This window comes from Rattus norvegicus, chromosome 4 (genome assembly GCF_036323735.1).
Source record: "Rattus norvegicus strain BN/NHsdMcwi chromosome 4, GRCr8, whole genome shotgun sequence".
NCBI classification, from domain to species: Eukaryota; Metazoa; Chordata; class Mammalia; order Rodentia; family Muridae; genus Rattus; species Rattus norvegicus.
The window spans coordinates 85,946,459-85,974,158 of NC_086022.1; the positions used below are offsets into that span (position 1 = coordinate 85,946,459).

General features: G+C 49.6%; 1 protein-coding gene across 16 annotated transcripts in view; it reads left to right on the forward strand.

The window, feature by feature from the left end:
• The window catches only part of Adcyap1r1 (ADCYAP receptor type I), a 48,803-nt gene extending 22,288 nt beyond the window's left edge, over positions 1–26,515 (forward strand). For 5 of the 16 annotated variants that reach the window (XM_063285463.1, XM_063285466.1, XM_063285467.1 and 2 more), the window contains 13 exons: positions 148–189; positions 2,806–2,915; positions 3,379–3,476; positions 3,849–3,981; positions 4,573–4,726; positions 5,045–5,105; positions 5,730–5,799; positions 9,627–9,718; positions 12,297–12,380; positions 15,921–16,001; positions 18,667–18,796; positions 20,030–20,071; positions 21,920–26,515. In XM_063285463.1, the coding sequence (XP_063141533.1) occupies positions 148–189; positions 2,806–2,915; positions 3,379–3,476; positions 3,849–3,981; positions 4,573–4,726; positions 5,045–5,105; positions 5,730–5,799; positions 9,627–9,718; positions 12,297–12,380; positions 15,921–16,001; positions 18,667–18,796; positions 20,030–20,071; positions 21,920–22,108 (1,286 nt within the window). In that variant the 3' untranslated portion in view covers positions 22,109–26,515. Of the gene's footprint in view, positions 1–147; positions 190–2,805; positions 2,916–3,378; positions 3,477–3,848; positions 3,982–4,572; positions 4,727–5,044; positions 5,106–5,729; positions 5,800–9,626; positions 9,719–12,296; positions 12,381–15,917; positions 16,002–18,666; positions 18,797–20,029; positions 20,072–21,919 lie in introns of all 16 variants that reach the window. The other 11 variants (NM_001270581.1, NM_001270582.1, XM_039107000.2 and 8 more) reach the window with 5 other exon arrangements.
• The last annotated feature ends 1,185 nt before the right edge of the window (positions 26,516–27,700 follow it).

Sequence of the window (27,700 nt, forward strand, 5' to 3'; positions counted from 1 at the left end):
GCTGCCAGAGCCAGTGTGCCAGAAGAGGGATGTGTGGCTCCTGAGATTCAGCCTCTCGATCCCCTGCCCACACTCCACAGACTGGGCAGCCCTAGCCTTTGTGGATGTGGCACAGCATTCTGACTGACCCATGTTTGTGTTTTGCAGGAGATTCTGGTTTTGCCGATAGTAATTCCTTGGAGATCACAGGTGAGGGGTGTGCTGGAGTCACCTTGGGCTGGTGGGGTGGAGGGCAGCTGCTTTGTAGTGCGGCTTTCTCCTCTGTGTGCTCTAGAGTGCGCGTCTTCTCTGACAGGGCTGTGTATTGTCTTAGAAGATGGTACCCAAGTACCCAGGGAGAAGATGGTACATCTATCATGCCTGTAACCATGTGCTGTGGGGGAATCATGGGTATCCTGGGGCCCATCATGGGTTGTAGGTGGTTTGTACTACAAGGTGTTCGGTGGTTTCGAACTTCCCATAGAGGTTCTCAGGGTTCAGCTTTGCACTCCAGTCAACTGCATGAGGCCAAGCCATGCACTACTCTGAGCATCACAGCCATTCAGTCGCAACTCTGGTGAGACTGGAGCTGTAAGAGGCAGTGTGCCTGGAGGATGCATGGCCTCCTTATCCCAATCCCCCGCTCTGCAGACTCAGTAAAGTGCAGATTCTGGGGTCTCACCCGAGTCTCTGATTTAGCTAGCTGGATCGAGACTAGATGCTTGGCCACCATATCTAGGTGATATGGTGGGACAATCTCAGAGAGCATGTGATGATCCTCTGATAATGCTGGAGAAAACAGTCTAGTGAAGGAGATGCAGTCATGCAAGGTTCAGCAGTCTGGAGAGCACTCCATCTTCCGGAGATTTCTATCAGAACAATATTCATAGGGCAATTTTGGGAACAAAAACATTTATGTTTTTCTGAGCCCACATCGTGTTATTATGATAATAATAAAGAGGGAAAATAAAAGAAAGGAAATGGCTCTCCCCTCTAGGAAGCTTTTTTTTTTTAAAAAGTGATTTTCAAATTTCTGCACCCTTTGTCTCTCTCTTCCTCTTACCTCTGCGAGGTAGGCAAGGCAGCGTTAACTGCAGCCCAGGGAGGGCAGTGACTCCTCTACTCTGGCTCCAGTTGAGGTGGGGGGAGGCATTCAGACATTCTGAACTTTCAGGGGCCTTGCAGGGAGGTTGCCAGCAGCAGCCAGAGACAAACTTTTCTGAAACAGAGACAACCTGGTGAAATGGCTAACGGTGATGCAGGCTGCTGGAGTCCCTTCTTGGCTTGTGTCACAGGTGTCAGACTGTGGAGAGTCTCCCAGGGCAGACTGTCCTTCTGGGCAGGCTCCCTGTTCTGCCATTCCTCCCACGGAGGGTATGGCCAACTCTCGTACACCTTCTGAGTCCACCAGCAGGATTAGGATGCTGGGTATAAAAGAGATGGGGTAGCCAGGCAGTGGTGGCTCACACCTTTAATCCCAGCACTCAGGAGGCAGAGGAGGGCCAGCCTGATTTATAGAATGAGTTCGAGGAGAGCAAGGACTACACAGAGAAAATGTCTCAAAAAATGAGGGGTCTTTCCCCCTCTCTTCTCTTCTGCACTTACCCATTGTCTCCTTGTTGAGCTTCCCAGAGACTACCTTGATCACAGAGAGCAGGATCTGTCCAGCAGTGTATGCTCCAAACTCCCTGTCCACAGAGGTCTCTTACCGTATACTCGTCACTCGCCCCTGAAACCCATTGACTGTATCACAGACTCCAGGATGAGGCTCCCAAATCTGCACTTTACCAAGCCCACAAGGTGGCTAGAGGTGTACAACTGAAATTTGGAAAACCTCGATTCTGTCTCTGAAGATTTTAAATTATCTTGAATCCTGTTCCTTTCTATTTGTTTTAAGAGATTGGCAGCCCTTGGGCGGCTAGATAGGGACAGATATCTGGGGCCGTAATCAGGTGCTAGCTAGAAGAAAAGGCTTACTTGCTTAGTGCTCCCTGGACCTTGGTGGCTCTCACCAGCTCAGGAGAATGATATGATACCATTCAAGGCTGAAGAAACCCACTTATGTGAAAAATAGCCTGCACTCTGTTTTGCAGGCAGCAAGCGCCTCTTTCTGTACCTGTGACTGCTCTGTCCCTCCAGCATCCCACACAATGAACTTTATATCAATCCAAATAGAAGAAATGCACATTGGTTGATGGGAAGCAGACGACAAAACTCTGAAAGGCAAAAATAAAACACCAAACAAAACCCCACTGAGTTTGTATCTTTGTAAGGTTGGCAGTAAGATAGAGTATGGCTGGGTTTGCTAAAAAGCAATGAAGCCAGGTGCCCCCAGTGGGGTGAGACATTACAACTGCTGGTAGACACAGAGCTCTGAGTTCGAATGTGCCAAATTCTCACCCTGCAGTCACCCAAGAGGCTTTGAAAATACTGAATGCTTTGTTAGGGATCCAGGGTTGGTCTTGAGAGTAGCATTTGTGACAAGTTTCTAGGTGGTTCTGTATGTTGCCATTTTGAGTAGTGCTGATCTTGGGTCCTGAGGTGGGCTCCAGATCGTCTTCTGGTGAGCGTTGGGGAGTATTACAGGAGAGATACAGACATGCTAGATTCTCGATTAAAGGATCGGGTTGTTCATTCGTCCGATTCTCCATTCCCCTTGCTGTGAGTGAAGATGAGTGCCAGGTCTTCAGCAGTCACTCTATCTCGTACCTTTTAGCTTGAGGCCCCAGTAGAACACATGGGCTTTCAGGAAGTCCCACTAGGAAATCATTTTCAGGGTCATTTTAAGCCATTCACATGCCTTGCCTAGTTTTCTGTTCTCTGCAGACATGGGGGTCGTGGGCCGGAACTGCACAGAGGACGGCTGGTCGGAGCCCTTCCCCCACTACTTCGATGCTTGTGGGTTTGATGATTATGAGCCTGAGTCTGGAGATCAGGTAAGTGAGGTGGTAGGTTAATTTGAGGAGATCAGGGCTCTGGGTGGCACTCATGAGCACCTGCCTGCTGTATACTGAGCCTGGAACTTGGAGGGCAGGATGTTCATTCACCCTGCTGGGTTCTGTCCCCACAAGTCTTACAAGTCCCATCGACCCTGGCTACTTTTCCAGGACACTGTCCTCCAGATAGCCCAGAATCTGATGACTTAATTCTGGGTCTAGCAGGAAGCTTCCTCAGTCTAGGACTGCATTCTGGTCTGATATCAGCACCCTTGCCTTCAGTACATTCTGAACAGGTTTAGAGTACTGACCCTGTGCAGAGAGGGACAGACATCCAGCCAGGAGTGGAGTGATGGCAGAGAGAGGGGAGATGTTGGGTCTGGTCTGGGACACTGGGTGTGGGTCCTAAGGGTGCAGTGACTGGTCCCAAGCAGAGCCCTGCATGTCCTGTGCCCTGCTCCAGGATTATTACTACCTGTCGGTGAAGGCTCTCTACACAGTCGGCTACAGCACTTCCCTCGCCACCCTCACTACTGCCATGGTCATCTTGTGCCGCTTCCGGTGAGAGCCCAGTAGTGTTAGAGCCAGAATTGTCCATCCCGTCATCCCTGAAAAGTCCCTTGGAAGGCAGGCCCTGTCCCTAGAACAGCTGATGGGAAAGTGGCCTGAGAGGGCAGCTCATGTGTCTAGGACCACACAGTCAGGCATAGTCCCTTCCAGAAATTTCCTTTGCTTGCTTTAATCTTCCCAGTCTAGGTAGAGAGGCTTCAGGAGGGAGAAGTGTGGCCAGCGGATGACCAGGGTGGGGAAAGCAGAGGATTATCAAGGTGGGAGAGAAGGGTGGTCTGGGAGAGGGACCCCCATTAAGACAAGCCCCGCCCTGAGGGTGTGAAGCACTGAGAACTCTTGGCCTCCCCATCCTGGTCCACGCAGGAAGCTGCATTGCACTCGCAACTTCATCCACATGAACCTGTTTGTATCCTTCATGCTGAGGGCTATCTCCGTCTTCATCAAGGACTGGATCTTGTACGCCGAGCAGGACAGCAGTCACTGCTTCGTTTCCACCGTAAGTGAGCCAAGCAGCCCAGTACCCTGGGACTCTGCTCTGTTAACCCCCTTCGGGGTGTGTATCCCTGCTGGTGAAGGTCTCATCCCCCGTCATGTGAAGATTCAGAAGGGGTTACTGTAGCCAGTGTGTAACCTCACTCTAACACAGAACACAGCCAGGCCCTCAGTCTTGTTCTTGGGCCAGGAAGGTTAGGTGAGAATGAGGCTCAGAGAGGGATTAACTAGTCCCTTGGCATGCTACCAGTCAGGTGGCATTCTAGGTGCCAGCTGGCCGGGGTCTTCGTCGGTGCCTTCCCAAGCACAGATGTGTGAAGGAGGTATATGCAGAAAGCTGGCTTTTGATACTCTGGGGTAAGAACAGAGTGGACTTGGGGGCTTCACTAGGAGGACATGTTTGAGAAGAGATTTTCCAGGACCAAGGTATGTCTCCCCCTTTGATGTGTAAACAGCCTCCTGTGGGGAATGCCTATAGTTTTAGGCTTTGAGAGACCTGAGGCTGAGTAGCCAGGGCCGATAGGCCTCAGCATTTCCCCTCACCCTGTGGGGCTGGGGCAGGGAGCTCAGCCTTCTTCTCTGGCTGTCTCTGTAGGTGGAGTGCAAAGCTGTCATGGTTTTCTTCCACTACTGCGTGGTGTCCAACTACTTCTGGCTGTTCATTGAAGGCCTGTACCTCTTTACACTGCTGGTGGAGACCTTCTTCCCTGAGAGGAGATATTTCTACTGGTACACCATCATCGGCTGGGGTAGGTCACTGGCTGGGTCAGGATGGGCTCAGGCCACTCAGTCAGCTGTGTCCTTGGTCCAGGCTCTAGGAAGTATCAGATAATGGACCTGTCTCTAGACTGCGGGCTTCTTGTTAATTCCAGAGCTTCTACTTTTTAAACTTTCTTTCTCTGAGGGAGAGTTATACTCAGGAATCATTGTTAGGAGAGCAGAGGGTCTGGCACTGGGGGAAATGGAAAGTATGGGAAAAGCTGGAGTATGTGGGATAATAGGGTCCCCAGGAACCCCAAGACTAAGAGTGTCCTGGACAAATTGGGCTTCCTTTTCTTGCCCTCCAGGGACACCTACTGTGTGTGTAACAGTGTGGGCTGTGCTGAGGCTCTATTTTGATGATGCAGGGTAAGTACAACCAGAAAATCAGGCCTTAGTACAGAGTCTATTTCATGCATGGGTTTCAGTGCCTGCCTGGCTTCATGTGAACTCCCCGACGCGTTGCTCCAACTGAAGTTCAACCTTGGATACCACCTGAGTCCTCACCGTATGGGACCAGTCCTGTCTCAGCCCTAGCCCAAAGCCTGGTCCCAGGCCCTTCCTCAGCCCTGCCACCCCTGGTGGTTAGCCTTGTTTTAATTGACAATCCAGCAAGAGAGTGGGTAAATTCTGAGCCCATCTACTTGGGGGCAGCTTCTGGGGAAGCTCTGAACATCAGGTATCCTTTGGAGGACAGGAGGAACAATGTTAAGGGTGAGATCACTCTTAACCCCAAGGACCCCAGATCTGAATGGGAGACTTGTCCTTTCCTAGGATCCCACTATGACCCTGATTCTTGGGCTCCAGTCTCTGCCATGACAGGAACAGAGAGAAAGAGCAATCCTTGGGTGAGGGATCTTCTAGCCAGCCTACCTCTACGTTTAGGTTTCTCTGGTCAGGGGTACACAGATGGTGAGAAGAGCAGGCACCCTGATAGTCATGTGCTGCTCTGCAGGGATCTGCTATGATTTCTCCTCTTTGCCCATCTTTCAGATGCTGGGATATGAATGACAGCACAGCTCTGTGGTGGGTGATCAAAGGCCCCGTGGTTGGCTCTATAATGGTGAGTATCCTTGGGGCAAAGAGGGGAGGCAGAGCAGACAGAGAACATATAGGGAAGAGAAAGAAAGGGTCTTTGTCACAGCTGTATTATATTCTGTAGCAATGGTGCACACACTATTCAGTTAGTGCCCTAGTGTTAGGCAAGCATTTTATTCCATTTTCAATCTGTACGGAAGCTGCTGCTACTAGGAATAATTTCATGCATACTCGTGGGCATTTGTATGTACTTTTCTTTAAAACAAATCTCTAGATGCAGAATTGCTGGTCAAACAGGTATAAATTTAACATTTCAGATCTTGTAGCATTTCGTAAATATGCTTTAACAATTCACATCTCCTTTGGAAAGGTGACTCCATTCCCCAGTGTACTCCCAGTACTGTCGTTTGATGGTGTACGGTCCTGTGGAGGGTGAGGGTGGTTTCTGAAGGGCGTGTTGGTAGTGTTTCTGAGCACTCACTGCTAAACAGCGGGACATTACTGGGAACTTTCTTTCGTGCTGTCCTCTAGCAGATTGTCTTTTTGATCAGCTGAGGAGCAGTGACTCTTCTTCCATACTTGGTCACGTCCCCGGGCCAGCACGACTTCCCTGCACTGGGATCCTTGGGCTTCCCCTCTCTTATTGTCAGCCTTATTTCTTATTTATGGCGGATTTCCAACAGCATGAGCTGTGCAAATCTCCTCTTAGTTGCTTCATGGTACTGTTGTGGTTTAGGTTATCGGGATGTATCTTTAAGAAAGGATCTGTTTAATCTTGTCTTTACTAAAATGCTATTTTTCTACATCTTTATTTTGGATGGCTGCAAATTTCCTATTCTCAGTCGCTTTACAGAATCCTATATGCTGGGAAGTTATTTATCACAAACATGTGCACACTGTGGGTCGGAGACCTTTACTCTCCTGTTACTAATATGTCTGCCCAGGGGCAACTGTGCTGGAAACTGTGACCCTGTATGTTTTACCACGTTATATACACATTTCTCACTTGCCCTGTTGACATATTTTTTTTCACATCCACTTAGTCAGGTAGATTTTTTGAACAGGAAGTGATTTAACTTTATGTTCAACTTGCAAGAAAAGGTCTGGTGGAGATCTGCATTGAATTATATACCAATTTGGAGGAAAATTGATTTTCTCCAAGAATACAGCAAAACGCCCTGTCTGTTTAGTCTTTCTTGCTGCCATGTTGCTCCCTCTGAGATGTTCTCCAGCCCAGGCCCTGGTTGAGTCTAGGATCTTTCCTTCCCTGTATTGTCTGGAGGGTGACTGGGCCCATACAGGGAAGCGATCAGTTTTTGTGATTTCTTGGCTTAGTTACATTTTTGAATTCTCTTAAGAGTTTAATCCCCCCTTTTTTTATTTGGTTCACATGGGGTTTCTACATAGAAGATTATGCAACCTGTAAGTGAAAACAGTCTTTTGCCCATCTTTCCCAATGTTTGTTCCTTTTATTCCTTGTTTTTATGGAGGACAATATTTGCTCTGGTTTTTGGCAGTTGTCTTGCATGCAATTGGGCAAGTTTCTCTTCCTGGTTGGCTTTCGTGTGTGTTATAAAACCAAGCACGGGTATTTCATTTTATCAGATGTGCTGAAGAGATCATGTTCCTATGACAGAATAGAATAAATGTACTATTTCAGTTTTTCTCCAGTGTTGTGGATATATTTACCTGGATTTGGGCATGCGCGGCTATGTCTTTGGGATAAATTGCTGGGAACAGGATTCTGAGACACAGAGTGTGTGCACTTACTGTTCTCATGGCTATGGTCAGGGAGCGAGAGGCTCACTTCCTGTGCTCCTAGGTCTATGCTGATGCTTTTATTACTAATTATTTGCCGCTCTCTCAGGGACGGTGGAGCCTGTTGTTTTCATGTCACAATAAGGAACAACGGTACATTTCTTTGTATTCTCAGGGTGAGATCTTTGTGGGAATGATCTGCCTGCTCTTTTCATGTACCCCCAACTTCTGTGTGTTAACGCTTTGCTTAAAGGATGTTCACTGTTTACCGTGTGTATTAAATGTCTCTGTGGGCTTGTTTTGTGTTCCTACATAGCTTTTGTTTTGTTTTGCCTTCTGAAACAGGGTTACCCTACATAGCCAAGGCTCATGATCTTCCTTTTACCTCCCCCTTCTTTGTCTGCTTTCATGCATGCATGCCTCTCTCTCTCTCTCTCTCTCTCTCTCTCTCTCTCTCTCTCTCTCTCTCTGTGTGTGTGTGTGTGTGTGTGTGTGTGTGTGTGTGTAGGTCAGAGACCAATCTCTGTTATTATTGAGAATTCTGGATTTTCTTTTGGAAAGCTTTCTCACTGGCTTGGAATCCAATCCAGGATCTGCCTGTCTCTGCCTCTTCAGCCCTGGAATTACAAGCACATGCTGTCACACCTGTCTTTTCCCCGTATCTTAACCTGAGTCACCGCCGGAACCACACTCAGTTCTTACCCTTGTAAGGCTTTCCTGGCTGAGCTATCCCTCTGCCCCCTCTTTGTTTGTTTTTTTTTTTGAAGTAGGATTTTTGAGAATTTTTTTGTGTTGGTGTGCTCTGAAACAATTGCACGACAGGGAAGCTGCCTTTTCTTTACAAGTTCGTAAGATTACCTGGGCCTGGTGCTTTGCGCGCTCAGACTTTGACGATGGTTAAACCTCCCGATGATGCCTTTGCTCTCGATGACGTCATTGCTCTACCTGCTTTCCACCTAGCTGTTGTTCAGAGACTGGCTTTCCTTTGGGGATGCTGATTCCATTCTTGCTCAGTTTAGTTTTCTGGTTTTGGTCAACGGTCTCTCATGATTTGAAACAGCCTGTTTATCTCTTGTCTTGTCCTCTTCCTCACCCCTAGATATTTAATTGTCCTTTCTCCTTGGCAATATTTGCTGAGCTAATTCTAGCATTAATTAGATGGCGGCAGGAGCAGAAACAAGCATGGCAGGGCAGGGGTGTGTTCCATTCTAACCGATCAACAAAGAAAAGAGCAAACAGGAGCTTTTCAGATCAAGCCTGCCGCTGCTTCCAGTTTCTTCCTCGTGACCTTTCACCTGCATCAGCTTTCCTCTACACTCAACGCGAGGACGGTCACTCGGATCGTTCCTCAGCTTTCGGTTGCTTAGCTGTTCTCAGTGGCTGTTGTTGTTTTTAAAGAACCATGTTGTTCTTTTCTTGAGGGTGACTTTGGCTCTGGCCCAGAGATGTCGCTGTGGCTGTGCCGTGTGCGTGCAGTCTTCTTGTTAAGCCTCCTTTGCATTTATTTGCAGCCCTCCCTCCCTCCTTTCTCAGTGCACACGCAGCTTCCCACTTTGTTTGGGCAAGCATCTGTCCCTGATGGCACACACTGCTGTCACTGTTCCCAGGCAGCCCTCTAATTAGGAATGCTGTGGCTGTTCCCTGTGTTCCACGGCTCTGAACGTGAACTTTCTCTCCCTACCCCCACCCCACCTCTTTCTCTCTGAGACAGGGTCTTGCTGTACATCCAAGGCTTCCCTGGAGGGCCTGGTCCTTCTGTTTGGGGTTCGCAAGAGCTGGGATTACAGACCAACATCAGCACCACCAGGCTGAGCTTGGGGTCACCTGTGCACCACCTCTTTTCCATCACCTTCCTATTTCTTTCTGCCTCAGACAGTGCTCGCCCCCTGGCTTACTCTCCATGCTCTCTATTTCCAGATCTTTGTGTAGAATTCTCTCTCTCTCTCTTTTTTTTCTTTTGGATGTTTGCCTTCATTTAGATGACTCAGTGAGAGGCCGAGAAGTCTGCAAGGGAACTTGCCTGGCTGGAGAGGGTCCTGTTAGGAAGTACCAGGCTGGGCGGAGATTTGAGTCTACTTTTCTTTCACTCCTCAGGTTAACTTTGTGCTTTTCATCGGCATCATCATCATCCTTGTACAGAAGCTGCAGTCCCCAGACATGGGAGGCAACGAGTCCAGCATCTACTTGTAAGTATGTCATGTGGGATATGGGGATGCCACAGCCATTTCCGACCACATGGCCTGCACTCGGGTCACAGGCAGGACAAAACTTGAACTCTGCTGGCAGGTTGACCTAGCATGGGCAATTGCAAGATTTCTTCCTGATTAAAGTGCCTGTGAACTACAACTGCCCTCCCAGGCCTGAGCCAACCCAGAGCTCCTCAGCTCCATAGGCATTGCTTGGAAAGGGAGAGAAAGATTAACAGAAACTCCGCGATGGCAGGAAAATCAACGGAGAGCCCCAGATTCCCTGGGGTAGCTAAGGCCTTGGTTGTTTAGAAGCTGGCTTTCCTTTGGGGATGCTGATTCTGTGGGAAGATGAGCAGATTGGAGGCATGGCTGTGATAGGCCACACCCCTTCATCCACTGGGCAGAAGCTTCTAAGTGCCTGGCAGTCAGCAGGGGGGCCGTCTCCTTGGCCATACACTGCATGGGGATTCTCTTTCATGTAGCTTGCCTCAGGACAGCTCTGTCTTCATATCTGTCTGGTTTTCTGCCTCAACCCCTTTAGTCCCTATCAGAGGAGCTGATTGCTACTGAGTTTAAAAAGGCTTCCTTCTGCTGTGCTTATGGACATTTGTGTTCCAAGAACTAGTTTTTCAGTTGCTGCCCCTAAAATACAGGACCACCTCAATCCGAGCCCTGTCCCATTCTAAATCAGACAGAGCTCCTGCCGCCTCACCCTTTGGGGCTCAGGAACGGACTCTAGTGTGCAGAGACACTTCTGATGCCAAAGAGAAAAGTCATGGGCTCTCATAGCATAACTGGGGTCTTCCTTAGAGACCCAGCCTGATGCTTACAACCTTCATGGCTTCCCCGAGGAAAATGAGGGGGACCACGGAGAGAATGAAGCAGAGGGCTCCAATAGCCATTCTCTTAGGGAGAGAATGAACTCTGCAAAGAGATTGAGTGCCAGATCCTCCTCAAGGCTCCTTTGAGGGGGAATGGAGTTGCCTTTGGTCCATTGGTTGGTCTAGTTGGCTGGATAACCCCTCTCCTCATGTGCCGGTGGTTAGCACAGGGCTTTCATTGTGTAGCATATGTTCTCTGCCTCTGTAATAATGGCGTGACATTGAGAAAGGACAATGCTGTGGCTATTTTGCTGCCCATCCCATCCCTCTTTCATGTTTTTGTCCTATTTATTTATTTATTTATTTATTTATTTATTTATTTATCAACCATTTATTTTTCTACTCTTTCATGTTTTTCAGTTTTCAGGTACTTATTTATTATTTTTAACCAACCCTTACTCATCTGTATCTGTGATGTAATAAGAAGTTATTCTTTGATATATGCTATGACTTCTGGCAGGGCAATAGTTCTGTTGTTCCTTGCCCTGCCCTAGAGAATTAACCTTGTCCCAGAGAGTCACCAAACAGCCCCCTTGCTCCCTTCTCCCACCTCCCTGTCCAATGTAGGAAGTTGAAGTCACGCCTTTTGCTCAGCCTCAGTTTCTCTTGCTTGCCTGTGAACTGGCTCCCCTACCGACTGTAACCTCTTGCAATTGGGACTGGTGAGAAGCTAAGGTGGTCTCATTCTCTCCTGAGCACTGCCAACCTTCCTCGGTTTCCTCTCCATCCTGGTAGGATTTGGGTCTTCTAAGGCCTCTGAGCCATCTTCTTTGGGCTGAATGAGATTTCTCCTGCTTCTCCTGACTTTGCCTATGTTGAGACATGCACAGGGGCACAGCCTTACTAAATAAGGATGCTCTGGGAAGTCTGATCACACACTTGCCATCTCAGATGCCCTGCCCCAGACATCAACAATTACTCCTGGCTGATGGGAAAGAACAGTGGGCCTTCCTAATGCATGGGTGAGAGCCGCTTGTGATTAGCACGCGTTTATGCTTATATTTGATGCTTTCCAGAATTTAAAGCAGCAGCTAGCTGGTTTACTTCTTTAATGTAAAAACCGCACAGGCTTAGCCAGGGCTATTTGGTAGCAAAAACTAAACCTATGATTGCCTCCAGCCCCAAAGATTAAAATCATAGGTGAATGATGTCTGTAATCTAGAATAAGGCTCGACCAGGGACCAGCTTGCTCCTGTTGGATTCAGCCATATGTCTTGTGTCACCAGGGTCAAGGAGACCATGTTGATCCTGGTGACAAAGCCTCAGAGCTGCAGAGCATGTAGAAACACTTGCACACAGATGCTCACAGACAATATAGTGCTATGGCAAGTTGGGCAAGCCATCACCAAGTAGAGGCCTCTTTTACAGCAGAGGACACGAGTGTTCCAGGCAGCTTGGTGAATCCTGCAGGAAGGAGCTAGGCTGTGGCCACAGTGCATGCCATCAGCATTGTGCTGTCCTTCCCTCATAGGCTCTAGATGTCCCCCCATATAGAAGTACTCTACTCCAAGGGCTTTAGGGGAGCTGGCTCTAAGGGACCGCTCCTGTACTGGGGAGGAGGGAGAACCTGGGGTGGGCAGGGCTTGGTGGGAGATTCCAGGGCTGTGCCTGGGGCCCCAGATGTGTGTATTCTGGTGTTAAAGTCCCTCCTGGTCTGCCCACAATAGCTCTCTGGTTTTTTCCTCTGTTTCCAGAACAAATTTAAGACTGAGAGTCCCCAAGAAAACCCGAGAGGACCCCCTGCCTGTGCCCTCAGACCAGCATTCACCCCCTTTCCTGTAGGTTGGTTCCAGCCATTCAGATGCTAAGGGTTTGTTCACTGTCAACCAATGTGCTCCTGGCTCAGCCTTGAAGGATCTGCTGGATGGGCGCCTTTCGGAGGGCGGGGCGTCTGGACCTGCCTAGGGTCATCAGGGGCTCAGATTAGGGCTGTGCAAACCTTCAGTTCTGGGCTGGGCAGGGTTAGTTTGATTTGGCCCAAAGCCTGAGTTTCTGCTAGCCACAGTTCCCTGTCTCTGGAGGGTGGAGAACAAGGTTTTCTGGAAGACTCAGAGTGAGCAAGGACTGGTTCACGCCAGTCATGGGCAGCTCGGCTTCATTCTTATTGCCCATGACCTGCTCTACTCTTGAGGTGGGCATTGGAATCTACTTCTTGGGTCTGAGGTGGGGAGGGGAAACCTATGTGTAACTTCCTCAGGGATTCCTCCTGCACCTCCCTGGACAGGCTTTGTGTCACAGAAAGCCTTTTTAATCAGGGTGTCCAGCAAGGGCCTTTGCCTACAGGTTTATTCCCTGCCTTCCAGTCCCTGCGCCCTGTAATGCCCACCTTATTGAGGAACATCTGCCCCCTCCCCCCACCCCAGAGTTTTGTTGGGATGATTTAGTGAATTTGTTATCCTAAAAACCCTGGAAAAGAAAACTGCCCACTAAGTCAGTGGCCACAGAACCTTGAGCCTGGTGTGGACCCCCTCTGGGAGCCCAGGCTCATCTTGCATCCCTGTTGGAGGAGGAAGTGGTGTTGAGCCCTACTCCAGCAGGGATGCTATTTCTGAGAAATACTTCCTGCAGACCGGGCAGAGTTCTGAAGATGCAGGTGAGTGTAGTTAGCACCAGGAGACCACCGTACCCTGTAGACTGCCCAGGAAGCAGTGTTACATGAATCCTTAGGGTCAGAGGTGGGGAAGATGGGAATGCTCTCTGCACAGGGCACAGGCTGGTGTCTGTCTACTGTCCTACTGGATGTTTCCTGGAGCTGTAGTCCAGCCAGCCCTTCACATAAAAGGCTCCGTGGAAACCGTATGCCAAATCACCAGGTACAGACATGAGAATTGAGATCCTGGAATAGCCTTGCCCTTTCTACAGATGAAGAGAAGCCATGTTAGGTTGGGCCTGGAAGTTAAGGCTCCCTGACCTGCAGATGGGGCTCTGTACCAACCACTAGCCAAATCCCCACAGTGCAGCAATTCCTACTGACCCCCAGAGGTCTCTGTCTCCCGTCTCAGGGCAGCCCACCTAGCTCACTTCTGAGTTTCCTGTGCTTCCCAAGGCTCAGGGTCACCCTCCAGGTTGACCTCGGTGTATCTCTAGATGAGACCTTGCTCCCTTCTTGCTTAATTGTCCTGGGAGTTTCATGCTTGCCTTTCTCACGCTCCAGGTCAGCAATTCTGTCACAGCACATACTGTTGCTCTTCAGCAAGTCTGTTTGTAAGTCCTGCAGGCCAGGGACAGGGACTTGGGAGAGGGTCTCTTCCCCTCTTTCTCTGGAGATAGTCTCCCCTGAGATCCCTCTGATGTCACCCTTACTTTTGTTGCCCCTTTATATGACCCTCCTGTCCCATCCCAGTGAACGTGTTGTTAAATTGTCCTTTTGCTATTTTCAAAACAATTTAAAGGAAAGTCAGAAGAGCCCATGTTTACTGTAGGATGCCATGGATTCCCCAAAAGGGAGGGACATGGGAAGTGCTGGGGGAAAAGGATGGGTCTTGGGGGAGAAAGAATTCAAGGTGGTCCCAACTGAGCAACAGATATGTGGATATGCAGTGACTTGGACTGGCCCTGGCTCTGGTGTCTGCCTCAGCCAGGGTTGAAGGGTTGTTGGCCATTTGGTCTGGGCAAGGGAGATGATAAAGAAAAAATAGCTGCTGTTCTGTTGTACCTAGAGATCTCCCTTCTACACACACACACACACACACACACACACACACACACACACACACACACACACACACACACACAGCCCTACAAGAAACTTCTGAGATCCATGAATACCTTGCAATAGGGCTTCCCCAGTACATTCCCAGGCTGGGGTTGAAATGTGTCTCCTGAGCTGGTAGGTCAGTAGGCCAGGGAGGCGCTATAGTCTGTTTCTTAGATGTGCTCAAGTACTGTTCCTGCTGCTGGTCTAGGGAACACTTGAGTAGCAAGGCATCGAATAACACCTACAAAGTGGGCCTCCAGCACCCACCAGCTTATGGGCAATATAAACTGAGCACCACAGGCCTGGAGAGAAACAGCCTTCTGGGCAGGCTGGGGTTTGTTTGGCTCATCTGGAAATCAGCAATCATGTTCTTGCCTCAGCAGAATAACATGTTCCCAGACTCTAGTTGCCTTTAGATCCACTCTCAGCTAGAGAGCAGGTCTTTGGACGTCGAGTATCTAACTGCGCCTGTGTACTTGTCTTCATTGGCATCTAATCCATCCACACGTGATTATGCATTCACTAGGCAGTATGAGGTGCCTCAGGTCCCCACGCTGAGATTACTTGTTATCTAAGGTGACATGACACTTGATCTCTGTTAGGAAAACTAGTGTCCCTGGGTTATGCCGGCTCAAGCACGAGCAGGATCAGAAAGAATCAGCAGAAGCAGGAGTGCATCTAGGTGACTGTGTGAGCGAGGGCAGCGGGATGCACAGCCAGTCTGGCCCCTGTGCTATCTCCTCAAGGCAATGTGTTTCCTCAGGCTTTTGTTCTTCAGCCCTGTGCATATACCTGGATGGAACAGCCTAGCTTAGCACCGTCCTGTGGAACTCCACAAATGGCCTGTGTTTTTGTCTCCAGCAACATCACCACTAGCCACATGTGACTAGTAAGCCCTGTGACTAGAATACTGTGACTAGAATGATCAAGGAAGTAGAGTTTTCTTGCCATTGGATTTTGATTAATTTTCATTTCAATAGCCACATAGATCAGTGGCTACCTTAATAGGTAAATAGAGGTCTAGATTAATGAACAGTCCATTAAGCCTGGCCTCCTCCTGCTCTTCTGTGTGTGCTTATGCTGAGAGGAGGTGGGAGTGAGGTGAGGGGAGATAGTCAGAACACTCATGGTGATCTTTGCTACCAAGCCCAGAACTCTTCATGCCATAGCTATAGAACTCCACCGCCATGAGGTCTATAGCACGAATGTCCAGTTAAACATCTTACTGGGCAACCTTGGCAAAGCCATGCTCTCAATCTGGGGCTGATACCAGAGATGGCCTCTGACTTCCTGTCTGAATCCTGTATCAAACCTCATCTCCTGAACATATCTATCTTTTAATACTACTTGTCTACTAGTGGCCCCAGTTTGTGTGTGTGTTTGTGTGTGTGTGTGTGTGTGTGTTACAACCATGCACACACATGTATATTTATAGACATATATTCCCTTGTCCTTGGCTTCCCCATCCTCCTCTGGGTGACTTCCTTTAGCTTGTTTCCATTCCCTCACTTTTCTGCCCTCCTTGTGCCCTGTGAATTAAGTCTTCCCAAGTCCTCCTGAAGTTTCTTCATTGCCCAATGTCCCCAGCTGACAGAAGTGCTAATCTTGTCATACCCAGCAGCTGCGTGCAGAAATGCTACTGCAAGCCACAGCGGGCTCAGCAGCACTCTTGCAAGATGTCAGAACTATCCACCATTACTCTGTAAGTGTGTGTGGCCGTGGCTGTGGCCGGGTGTCCTGGAGGGGTGGGGGATTTGCATGTTGCTGTTGCTGCCACTGCCTTGTGCTTGTGTTCTGCCCGGCTGGAGGAGTGTGGAGAGCCACCCTGAGCCTCCCAGCCTACCCTATTCTTGGCCGTTGCATGTTGATATGTGTCTTGTGAGTTCTTTGCAGTCTTGTGGGTGGGGCTGGAGGGCATGTGGGTATTGGAGCTGTGGCACTGCAGGGAGATCTTGACTTCATGGCCACTGAGTCCTACCTCACTCCAGTCAGCAGTTAGTGGCTGTTGACAGAAGTGTGTCCTTCCTCAGGGCTTCACTTCTCTGCGCTTTGGTCTTGGCAACTGCAAAACTGTATAAACTCAGAGCTGGGATGAGCTCACCATGTGCTGAGCGAGTTATGTGCACCTTGGCTCAGGCTCAGTCTCCACAGGGATCCCATAAGGTGACTCCTTACACTGTCTCCATTCTATAGATGAGGAAACTGGAGCTGGTCAAGGTTGAGTAAGTTACATGGCTGGGAAGGCAAGGACAGAAACCTAGAGCATCCTAAGAATCACACTGCCACCTATGACACCCACAGAGTAGGAAGTGTGGCCTTTCTGGAAACCCACTGATAGTTTTGGTGGCCTGATCTTCTTGGGATTGTAGGACTCTTCTTCCTCCTGATGGCTCTTTGGGATAGAGGGGCAAAGGTAGAAGCCATGTCATGGTCTCTCTGGGTTAGTCACAGTTCAAGGCTTATCAGCTCAGAGGTCCACAGGTCCCACATACTGGCTTCATGAAACCTCCTCATCTGTCACCACTCCCTGTCTGCCAAAGTCCCCTGAGGTATCCCTGGCTGTCATTTCTGGACTATACCAGAGTAGCATCGGAGCTGTGAAATGGGAGATACTGCTCTTGGGCCGCACCCCGGTAACCCTCTATTCAGATCCACATCTGTCCTGTGTCTGGAAAAGGTCTGGCACTGACACTGAACCCAAGAGAGATAAAGCCATTATGAACAATGGAGAGGCCTGGCATTTGGTACCCAGGTTCTGGCTCAAGACCCTGGAGTGGGTCCACTCTAGAGGGGAAGCAGGGGAGGCAAGTAGGACCTGAGGCCCAGGGAAATGTTGAGTTTTAAGGATTCTTCTAGCTTGTGTGCCTGGGTAGTCCTGTTGCTCTTCCACAGAACAGGCATTTCCAGTGTGAACTATATGTGGACTGAAGATATTTTTGTGAAACCTAACAGATAAGAGAGGGGCCCTCTTCAGGGCCACTAGGTATGGACAGCAATGAGGACAGACTGTTAGGAACTCATGTGGACTCATTGCCAAGAGTCACTCAGATCCCATTGGCCTTGTCCTGGTCTAGGGACCCTCAGTGACTATAGAATGTGCTGTCTTTGAGCGAGGAGAGGACTGTGAGACCCACAAATGTAGACTTCCTAGTTTCTGGGCTGAACCTTCTCCTAAAGGTCACCTCAAGCTCATATTCCTCCTCTCCTCCCCAGCCCCTACTCCCTCCTCCTCCTCCTCCTCTTCTTCCTCCTCCTCCTCCTCCTCCTTTTCTTCCCACTAATAGAAGCCAGGACATCAAGGTACTTATATAGAAGCTATCAAGTTGGCTTTTCTAGAAATCTGGATTCCAGCATTCAATGGAATCCTTTCTCCCAGTAAGATTCGAAGTGGGAGACGAGGGGCACATGGTAGATTTACTCCCAGTCAAATGGTTACCCTTATATATACTATCCACTTCTGAGGGCTAAATGGTGACAAGGTAGGGTGAAGCCAATGATCCCAGGGGGCTGGGTACAGCTGAGGGAAAAACATTCAGAGAGGAGAGCTTGGCTCTTTCGGGGAGGTTATAAGTGGTACAGGTCCTGGGAAGGGCAGAAATGGGTCCCCACTCTGGGAAGCCCCTGTAATAATTTACTCCCTCTGGACCAGCATTCCCAGCCCCTGTGAACCTGATGTCCTCACTGTGGACTTCTGCCCCTGAACAGAAGGGCCCTATCCCACTCTTGGCTCTATCCCGAGAGCTAAGAGTAGGAGAGGATCCCAGAAGAACTGGTGGACTCTCTTGCTGTCCCATTCTCAGGGTGGACTTCCTTCCCATCCATTTTTCACTTTCTGGGGTAGCAGCTCTTTCCTGTGCAGGCAGAATTTCTGTCCAGTCATCAAGTCCTTCCTTGAAACCCTCCCAAGTTCTTCCATATTATCATCAGTGATACACCAACTGTCCCTATCTATACCCAGACACAGAAGAGCCCTATTCCCGTGGGTCTTAGGAGAGCTATTTTTGAGTTAATGTAGCTCCCTTATGAGACAGGATAGGTTTGCTTTGGCTCAAGACTCTGGAATCTTATCCTGAGTTTTCCTCTGACTTTACACATTACTCAGGGGAGCTCTCTAAATGCTACATTTTCAGTGGTCCTGCAGGATGCCAACTAGGTGCCCTGCAGACTGGGAAAGCCCACACACTGCATCCCAGGAACCCTGGGCACTAGTTGGCTCCCAGACCCCCTGCACCAGTTAAGGATACCAAGCAGCAGTCCATGAACAGGGGCACTGAAGGGTAGCTAGGGCCGATGGCAGGCCCTCTGCCCTCCATGCTCCCAAACAAGCCCTGCAGTCCCCAGAACAGACGTTTGCTTTTTCCTGACAGACGGCTGGCCCGCTCCACCCTACTGCTCATCCCACTCTTCGGAATCCACTACACAGTATTCGCCTTCTCTCCAGAGAACGTCAGCAAGAGGGAAAGACTTGTGTTTGAGCTTGGGCTGGGCTCCTTCCAGGTAGGCATGTGTATTTAGAGGGCATCATTTGTTGGAAGCTAAGCCCTGACCTCTGACCTGCTGCCCCCTCTGTAACCTTGTGAACACCGATTTCTAACCTCAGAGTTTGTCTCTGGTATGAGTACTAGAGCAGATGTCCTGTATAGTCCTGTCTGCTGCTGTAAGAAGATGTAACAGAGTCTGTCTGTCGCTGTGCCTGCAGGAATCCTGATCCAGGACCCTGAGTGACTTGAGATGAGAGCTCTCCATAAAACCTAGGCATTAGGATCCTATGCTGTGTCCACCTTCTGACTTCAGCCAGATCTTTAAATGAATGGATACATGGGTACGGGTCAAGAGGAGGACCATCACAATGACATAGAAACAGGAAAAAGTAGATGGCTATAAGCAAGTGCACACCTCACAGCTAGAAAGTGAATGAAGTGGTTGTGGTAGGCTCTAAAGGGGAGGTGATCCCTCACTTGCTTAAATTAGCACTTGAGCTTGATGGCCAGAAAATACTCTGTGCAGTTGACTTGAATTTCAACTGCTGTTATTCTGAACTCACGTTCTTACTCTGATGAGACCGAGAGTCTTAGAGATGAAGTTCTGACCTAGAAATTGCAATCCAAGACGCCCATCTTTATATTTACTGGCAAATTCCAATCATCGTTCCTCTGGCATTTTTAAATGACAGCCCAAGGGCACTGAGGTGCTACAGACCTGGTTTTCGACATTCAGGAAAAGGTTGCTTTGTTTGGTGTAGAAGACCTAAATTCATATGCTTACCACACACACGTTGCTTTACTGGGTTCTGTATAGAAGCAGCTTGCCCAGGGAGGGCAGAAGAGGGAGTAGTGATGGGTGAAGGTGATATGAGTGTTCTGTCCTGAAGGAGTCCTGCTCCCAGGAGCCTGAACTAGTGGCTTTCACTGGAAAGGGCGAGTGACATTCATAGGAAATGGGATGAAGATGGTTTTTGGCAATGAGAAGTGTTTGTCTAAGTGAGTGTGAGATCCAAGATAAGGTGTTTTCAGTGGTGCTGGTCTATCAGCCATTTGGCCTCATGGAAGTGCCTGTCTTAGTGCATGACATACTCAGCCTCACCTCAGAGCCTCAGGCAGCTGTATCCTGTCTAGACTGCAGTGTTTTCTTCTTTCTGGTATCTTTTCCAGTGCCATTCCTCCCACATGCCCAGTGTGTCTGAGGTGTCTCTTGCTGGTAGACTTACGGTCATTTGTGTTCTCTCCCCAGGGCTTTGTGGTGGCTGTACTCTACTGCTTCTTGAATGGGGAGGTAAGACACAGTTTGGCCACCTTTCTCAGCAGTACAGGTAGGGTTCGTTGGGGAGAGACTGGGAGCAGATTTGTCGATGGGATCTTCCAGGTTGCCAGTACTGAGGGTAGGAAGTGAGTGACTTTGTTGTCAGTGTTATATGCTACCAACGTTCCCTGGCATCTCCCACCTCTTCCAGAATCATTCCACCTCCTCCAATTAAGGCTACAACTGTAGACAGAGTAGAGTACAGATACGGTGAGGGAACCATATCTGCTGAGAACACAACTCCAGGGCACACCTTCTCCAGAAAGCATTCCTTGGAGGGTAGGAGTGAGTACCTGTAGGCCATCAGGCTGTGGTGGGCCATGCTGCTGAGCCACAGTAAGCCAGCCTGTCTGTCTGTCCATCCTGCTAGAACAGAGCCTATGAAAATTTGGAAGAGAGCCTAAGGAGAACTTTCCAGAGGAATTTCATTTTTAGAGCTGTCTTTCGGGGCTTCCTTGTTGCAGTAACCTCTCCAACCCAAATAAGCCTGTACAAAGAAAACACGACTCGATTAATATGAATACAAGCTGTGTATCTAGATTGAGCAGATCTACCACTGCACTACTCTGTTCTCCAGCTATGAGATACCTTAGAACTTGTGGTTTCTCCAGGCCACATGCTTCGACTCCATCTTTTTACCACCTCCTCTTCCTCCGTTATCTCTCTCTCTCTCTCTCTCTCTCTCTCTCTCTCTCTCTCTCTCTCTCTCTCTCTCCCCCTCTCTCCCTCTCCCCCTCTCCCTCTCTTCCCCCAACTCTTCAGCTCCACATTCCCTTCCCCTGCCCAATCACCAGCTCTTGCCTTTATTTTACATGTTAAAATGGGGAGAAGGTTCTGATGAAGTTTCCTGAGACTGAGTACTTGACTGACTAGGCAGCCCTTCTTGGGGAAGTGGAATTAGCATCAAAATACAAATAGCTCCAGGGCAATCCACAACACACCCTCTCTAGCATGTTGGGGTAATGTTCTAGAGCAGAGTCCCAAGTAGGGGTGCCTGGGAAGTGGTGGGGACTGGCTCAGGGGAGAGAAGCATTTTCCCTGAGGTTCTGGTCTTCATGCCAAGGTCTTGGCCTCAGCAGGCTCTTCCCCTTATTTGCATCTAAGACCCAAGACAACTCACCTCCATGGAGCCAACCTATAGTGAAGATAGGCTCCAACAGATCAGATAGAGAGAGCCTTGCTTCGAGATCTTGGGAGAGCCAAGGTGTGGGAGTATGGGCATCTGGGTAGGAGTTTGCCAAGGGAGTGGAAGCACGAAGTGGGGAAAATGGGTAGGGGTGCTGCTTCTAGTCATGCAGTTTGTGTACTGCATAAAGGTTTTGGCTGAAGTGACATATGGAGGCTGAGGCTTTCTTGGCGTGACCACCATTTAGTATATGGAGAGCTACGTGAGGGGAGGGGCTGCCGAGAGGCATGGACTATTTTATAACTCTTAGTCTCAGAAGTTTTCTCATCTTGGAAGTATCCAAAGCTGTGGATTTCTAGGTCTTATCCGGAGATGTTGATATCACCATTCATGGGCGTTGGGCATCTGGGATATTTCAAGCTATCTGAGTAAATGTTATGTGCATCCCACAATGGTACACAATGGTGGGGATCTTTATTTGATCCATATGCTTCGAGTGGTCGCTAGGAAAGATTTCTCGACAGTTCTAAAGGGCTGGTCTCTGAGAGGCCTTATCAGCAGGAGCTTTGCCAAGATAGACTGGCACGAAGTTGCAGGGTACAGCTGGGGAGTGGGAGGTGGGTGGGCAGTCACGATGGCAGCTGGCAAAGCACCAGGCCAGGTCGTGGAAGCCACGTGCGTGTTGCTCATTGCAGGTACAGGCAGAGATTAAGAGGAAATGGAGGAGCTGGAAGGTGAACCGTTACTTCACTATGGACTTCAAGCACCGGCACCCGTCCCTGGCCAGCAGTGGAGTAAATGGGGGAACCCAGCTGTCCATCCTGAGCAAGAGCAGCTCCCAGCTCCGCATGTCCAGCCTCCCGGCCGACAACTTGGCCACCTGAGGCCTGTCTCCCTCCTCCTTCTGCACAGGCTGGGGCTGCGGGCCAGTGCCTGAGCATGTTTGTGCCTCTCCCCTCTCCTTGGGCAGGCCCTGGGTAGGAAGCTGGGCTCCTCCCCAAAGGGGAAGAGAGAGATAGGGTATAGGCTGATATTGCTCCTCCTGTTTGGGTCCCACCTACTGTGATTCATTGAGCCTGATTTGACATGTAAATACACCTCAAATTTGGAAAGTTGCCCCATCTCTGCCCCCAACCCATGCCCCTGCTCACCTCTGCCAGGCCCCAGCTCAACCTACTGTGTCAAGGCCAGCCTCAGTGATAGTCTGATCCCAGGTACAAGGCCTTGTGAGCTGAGGCTGAAAGGCCTGTTTTGGAGAGGCTGGGGTAGTGCCCACCCCAGCAGCCTTTCAGCAAATTGACTTTGGATGTGGACCCTTCTCAGCCTGTACCAAGTACTGCAGTTGGCTAGGGATGCAGCTCAGTTTCCTGAGCATCCTTTGGAGCAGGTCAACCTGAGGCTCCTTTTGCTTACCCGACATCTAAGTTGTCCAGGTGCTCGGCTCCTGTGTGCCTGGATGACAGGAGGGCTCCGGGGTCTTTCAGTCAAAGACTTACATTGAGGTGGGGTGAGAGTCAGAGAAAAGTTCTGGTGCTTTTCATTTGTTCTAAGAGCTGAGAGCCAGGAATGCAGAGTCAATTGGGAAGGAGATGGGATAGCTGATGATCTTACCATGTCCATGACTGTGCCCCTGATTCAAGACCGGATCATGTGGTGGCTTTATTTCTACACTTCTTGTCCACAATGGACAGTCTGAGGAAGCTCTTCTTTCAGCCACAACAACCACAGAAAGCCCTTTCTTCTCCCCTCTCGTTTCTCCATAAGTCAAAGCCATGTTTAGAACGGACCAGCCACCTTGTGATGAAATCACTGAGTTCTGAAGCAACTTTCAATTTCCACGAGCCAAGTCCTGGGTCCAGGGACGCCCCCACAGCCCCACCTCTACTAACTACAAGGATTCCTACATGCCGCTCCCAGCCTGGACACAATTACTAAACTCAGAATTTTCTGCAAGACTTCCTCCATGTGCCCTTGACATTTGGGTCACTCCTGGGCCCTCTTAGGGTGTTTGGAAGTGATACTGTGTTTATCATGTGCATGGGCAGAAGCTGCTGATGGAAGGAGTGGTGGCTCTTCCAGTGCCCGTCTTCGCTCTCCAGCTGGAAGTTGCACAGCCATAACCTAAGACTTTAAAATAAGGCCACATCCAGATTTGGGAAGATAGAGGGGGAAACTAGTGCCATGGGGCCACCTGGCCCAGCTCACTCCACGTAGATGCTTGTTCTTGTCCCCGCCTCTGTGGATGTGTTCATGATTGTGCCCTGCAATGCATGGGGAGTGTGGGATGGTGCCTTGCTTGCTGTTGTATTAAGTAGAAGGAGTTCTAGGAGACTTGAGACAGTGTTTCTGAAGGAGCCATTAGAAAGACTGGAGAAGGTTCTAGTTGGTATGATTTAGAGATGTGTTCTGTGTTCTTGACCAGTGAAGTAAGTTCTTGGGTCTTTGGCAAAGCTGGAAAGGGAAAGGACCTCCTTGTTCTTTCCCAGAAACATTTAGTGGCTTGGACCAGTCACTGAGGATACTCATTGCTCTTCTCCCCTGCACCCTACCCATCCTCTCCCCTGCTCTGAGAAACAGGTTGTCAGCCAAACAAGACTCAGTTGATCCCCTTGCACTTTGGACAATTCTAGGAAGCCCAAGCTGTTTAGCAGAAGCCTTGGTTCAGGATTCCAGCTGGGTTCATGACTGTGAACACAATGTGCCCTGTGCTGGGCCACAACTTCCTTGCTTGAAAGGAAGGAGTGAGGTGGTTTCTAGTGCCTCTCCAGGTTCTGTGTTAGTTAAAAACTAAGGCAGGTAAACCGAGATGCATCCTTGTGAAAATCATTTAAGGTGTGCGTGCAAGCGTGTGTGCCTCTGTGTACATGAGTGTGTGTGTGCGTGCGTGTGTGCATGCGTGTGTGCCTCTGTGTACATGAGTGTGTGGGTGCGTGCGTGCGTGTCTGTGTGTGTGTGTGTGTGTGTGTGCGCGTGCATGCGTGCGTGCGTGCGTGCGTGCGTGCGTGTGTGTATTGAGGGGAATGACATTCCATTTATTTTCCCATTTGGATACCACATGCTATCCAAAGCTGGTAGAGCAGAGGGAAGCTCGGGCCACGGACCTTTGAGTGGGGCCTCAGGCATGATGTGCAGACCTAGTCTTCTATGCCAGGCAGGGACAGGTTGCCTGTGGCACCCTCCATCTGAGGTGCACCCCTTGGGCTATGAACCTCATTCACTTGTCGTCACCCCCACCAGTGGGTCTGCTTCACTGTGGAAGGAAAAACTGTGACTTTTTAGTTGCATTACTGCAAAATAGCAAAAATCGGATAACCTGAGCCCCGCTGCTTCCTGTGCCATGGGCCTGTGTCCTCCTAAAACGTCCAGGTTCCTGTTGCTTTGTTTTTCTGTCTGAAGGAATCCTTTTGTTAGTCTCCTGAGCAGATGTACCTGAAGGAGTCTGCATGTTCCATGAGGGTCTGGCTCTCAGGCTGCAGGCAGTGAAGGGACAGCACGAGGCTGGGTAAAGCCCTTCCCCCTTGACCCTCTTACATAGTGCAAGCAATAAGACTTATTGATTTGTGTGTATCCCAGTGTACATCTGGGCTTCTGTCTAAACACCAACCATCTTCTCTTGGAATGGGCCCCAGGCAAGGCTTGTGTTAATATAGCCTGGACCCGGAAAAGGGAAAAGGTTAAGGAAATCCTGTCCTGTAGGTGAAAAGGGCTTCATGGGTTTGCAAACCTGGAGGCAAGAACAGCGGGTTTAAGGGGCATCCAGCCAGTGCAAGATTATTCCTGGGAAGTGAGGTCTTGCTCTATGAAACCTTAAAGGCCAAATGGACCATCCCACTTTGGGGATGAGGACATCCCTGTCCTTATCTCTGTCAAAACTGTCCAGCTACAGAGTAAGCAGCAAGTGTCAGGAGAGGATGTGGTCCTCAGAGTATGGTATTCCACATAGGAATGCCTAGGCTGTCAGGAAGCCAGAGGGACTTAGAGGTGCTGCAGCTTTGAGCCTCTGTATGCACCATGCTTAAGATCTGACTGCTCTCTCAGTGTACAGCGAGGAGGTTTTCCCTGACATGCTCAGTATCCCTCAATGAGTCCTTTCTTAACCCTCATTTCCCCCAAACTGACTTCTCTGGGGAGCTGGGATGGGGCTTGGCCAGGGACAGGTGTGGAAATAACCCTGCACCTGTTGCCCAGTTCAGGGCCTCTGCTGTTTGGTCTGTACCCTCTCTTCCTTGGAGGGAAAGCTACAAGAGACTCTCTTTTTAACTCCTTGAGTACCCTTTGCCCCCCACCAAGAGAAGACAGCAAGTCCTCTGACACTGCAAGTTTCCCTTGAGCCTAGGGAACTGGGAAACCAGGTGGGCCTAGCCTGTTTTTGAATTGCATTGAATTGAAGTCTACCGGTATTGCACAGCCCTGCATGTGAACCAGATGCAACACTCCAAGCAGCTGTGGAATGCAAGGTACCTTTTGCAGGAGTGGCTGTACCTACAGAAAGCCCAGGAGTCCACAGTTCAGTGCAGCAGAAGCAACAGAGTTGGCCTGGTGTAAGGATACCTACTAGCAAACATGGCCTCTCCATCTCTTCTAGGACTCCACACTTCCCTACCCTCAAACCCGAGGTGGCTATGGTTACACCATTATCTACCCTCAAGCTAGGGATGAGGTGGAGGTGAAATGCTCCCTGTGGGTTTATAAGCCCTGAAAACAACATTGCTGTGTGTTCATTCTTAGAGGGAAGACCCTTTGCAGCCTGTCCAGTGCTTTGAGCCCTTCTGGGTTAACCCGTTGGTAAAACCACCAGCATGAATGTGAGGATGAGGCCAGAGGGCTCTGGTGGACATCAAATCCCAGCTTTACCACCATCACTGTTTAGTTTGCTTTGAAGGTAAGGACGAGGAGAACTCTGCTGTGAGCAGCTCCGTGCTGTCTGCCTAGGAATCCTTCAATGGTATGGGACACTCCTCAAGTGAACCAAATGCCCATTCTTTCTCCCTCCCCTGAACTCCAGGTCCTGTGCTGTGTCTGTACTCAGCCGTGTGTGTTTTGTCTGCTGTCTGTCTCCTGAGGCTTAGCATCTGTCAGGGCTGGGGTGGTTCAGCCCTTGGTACTCCAGATGTGGTTCCAGGCTCACTCGTGGGAGCTGGACCGGTCTGGGTTTAATCTCCCACAATGAAGATAAACCCCATGGACCTCACTGCTACTGCTGCCTCCATTAACGCTGTACTCACACCTTGTCTGGGATTTTAAGGATGTCAAACTGCTGTAGATGACTCAATAAATGTCTTATCGTTTTCCTCGGTGCCTGTAAATTGCTGAAAGTGGAGGGCAGGGGAGAGAGACAGAAGGGGAGGAGACTCCTCCCAGATCTGATTATCTCATAATAATGTAGTCTGCAAGGCCTCAGGTCCTTTTGGATTCTGGAAGAGGGGCATGAGGATGGGGTTGGGAGAGCTGAAGACGGAGGAGGGGAGGAAAGGAAACTTTGGCCTCGAAAGGCCATTCGCATGATGTGTGGAGCTCTGTTCACTTGGGTGCCTGAAAATGGAAGTGGTTTACCCCAAAGTCTTTGATGCCTCATGGCCTTCACATAGTTTGGTAGGAATGGCCCACACAGTCTGAAAGCTTGCCTGCAGGATGTGTTTCAGCCCAGCCCAGGTGTGCCCTTGCCTGTCAGTGTTCCTGGAGAGACACCCCTCTCCCCACCACACAAAGCAATGGATTCTAAGGAGCTCTCCTTTCCTCGAAGGCCTAGTGATTGCTCTAACTCTCTAGCTCATTACGTTAGTAATATTTTAATTGCCAACAAAAGGATGTCAGGAAAAGCCACAGAATCCATGTTAGGGTGAATAAACAAGACGAGTTACCCAGAGCTACATGTCATGCCAGAAAACTGATGACCAGGTTGTTGTCACAGCGGCTGCCACCATCCCAAGCGATGAGTCTGTTGTGCTGGGATATTGACATTGGGGTTGTCACTGCCTCTGAGGTCCATTGCTTGAGATAATCTGCAGCAGAGCACCCCGCAGGGAGCATCCTGCCTCTAACAGGGCATTGGTGAGAGTTTCATCTGATAGGTTTGCCAAGGGCTGTTCCACCTGCGGGCATGGCGCTTTACTGCTTCTGAAAGCAGGTCATGATTACAAATCTGGAGATTTGGAAATCATTCCCAAAGTATTCAGGAGGCCTGAAAATAGAAAGCACTGGTCACAGTCGCCTGGAAGTCACAGTCACTATAGAGATAACTGCGCCAGCTATCAGACCACTCTGAAGTGACACCAATGAGATAAGTTGAAAGACAACAGATGTCAGCCTTCTACTTGGATAGGCCCTAGAGGCCTCTCCGGTGTCTAGGAAGCTAGCTTGTTCTGCCATTTGAGGCTGCATCTGTCCTTTTCTTCTTTTGGGAGATTGATAGGCCATGGTCCTTGACTGAGTCTGAAAGATAATCTCTCAGTGAGTCAATTTGCTGGCCGGTCTCT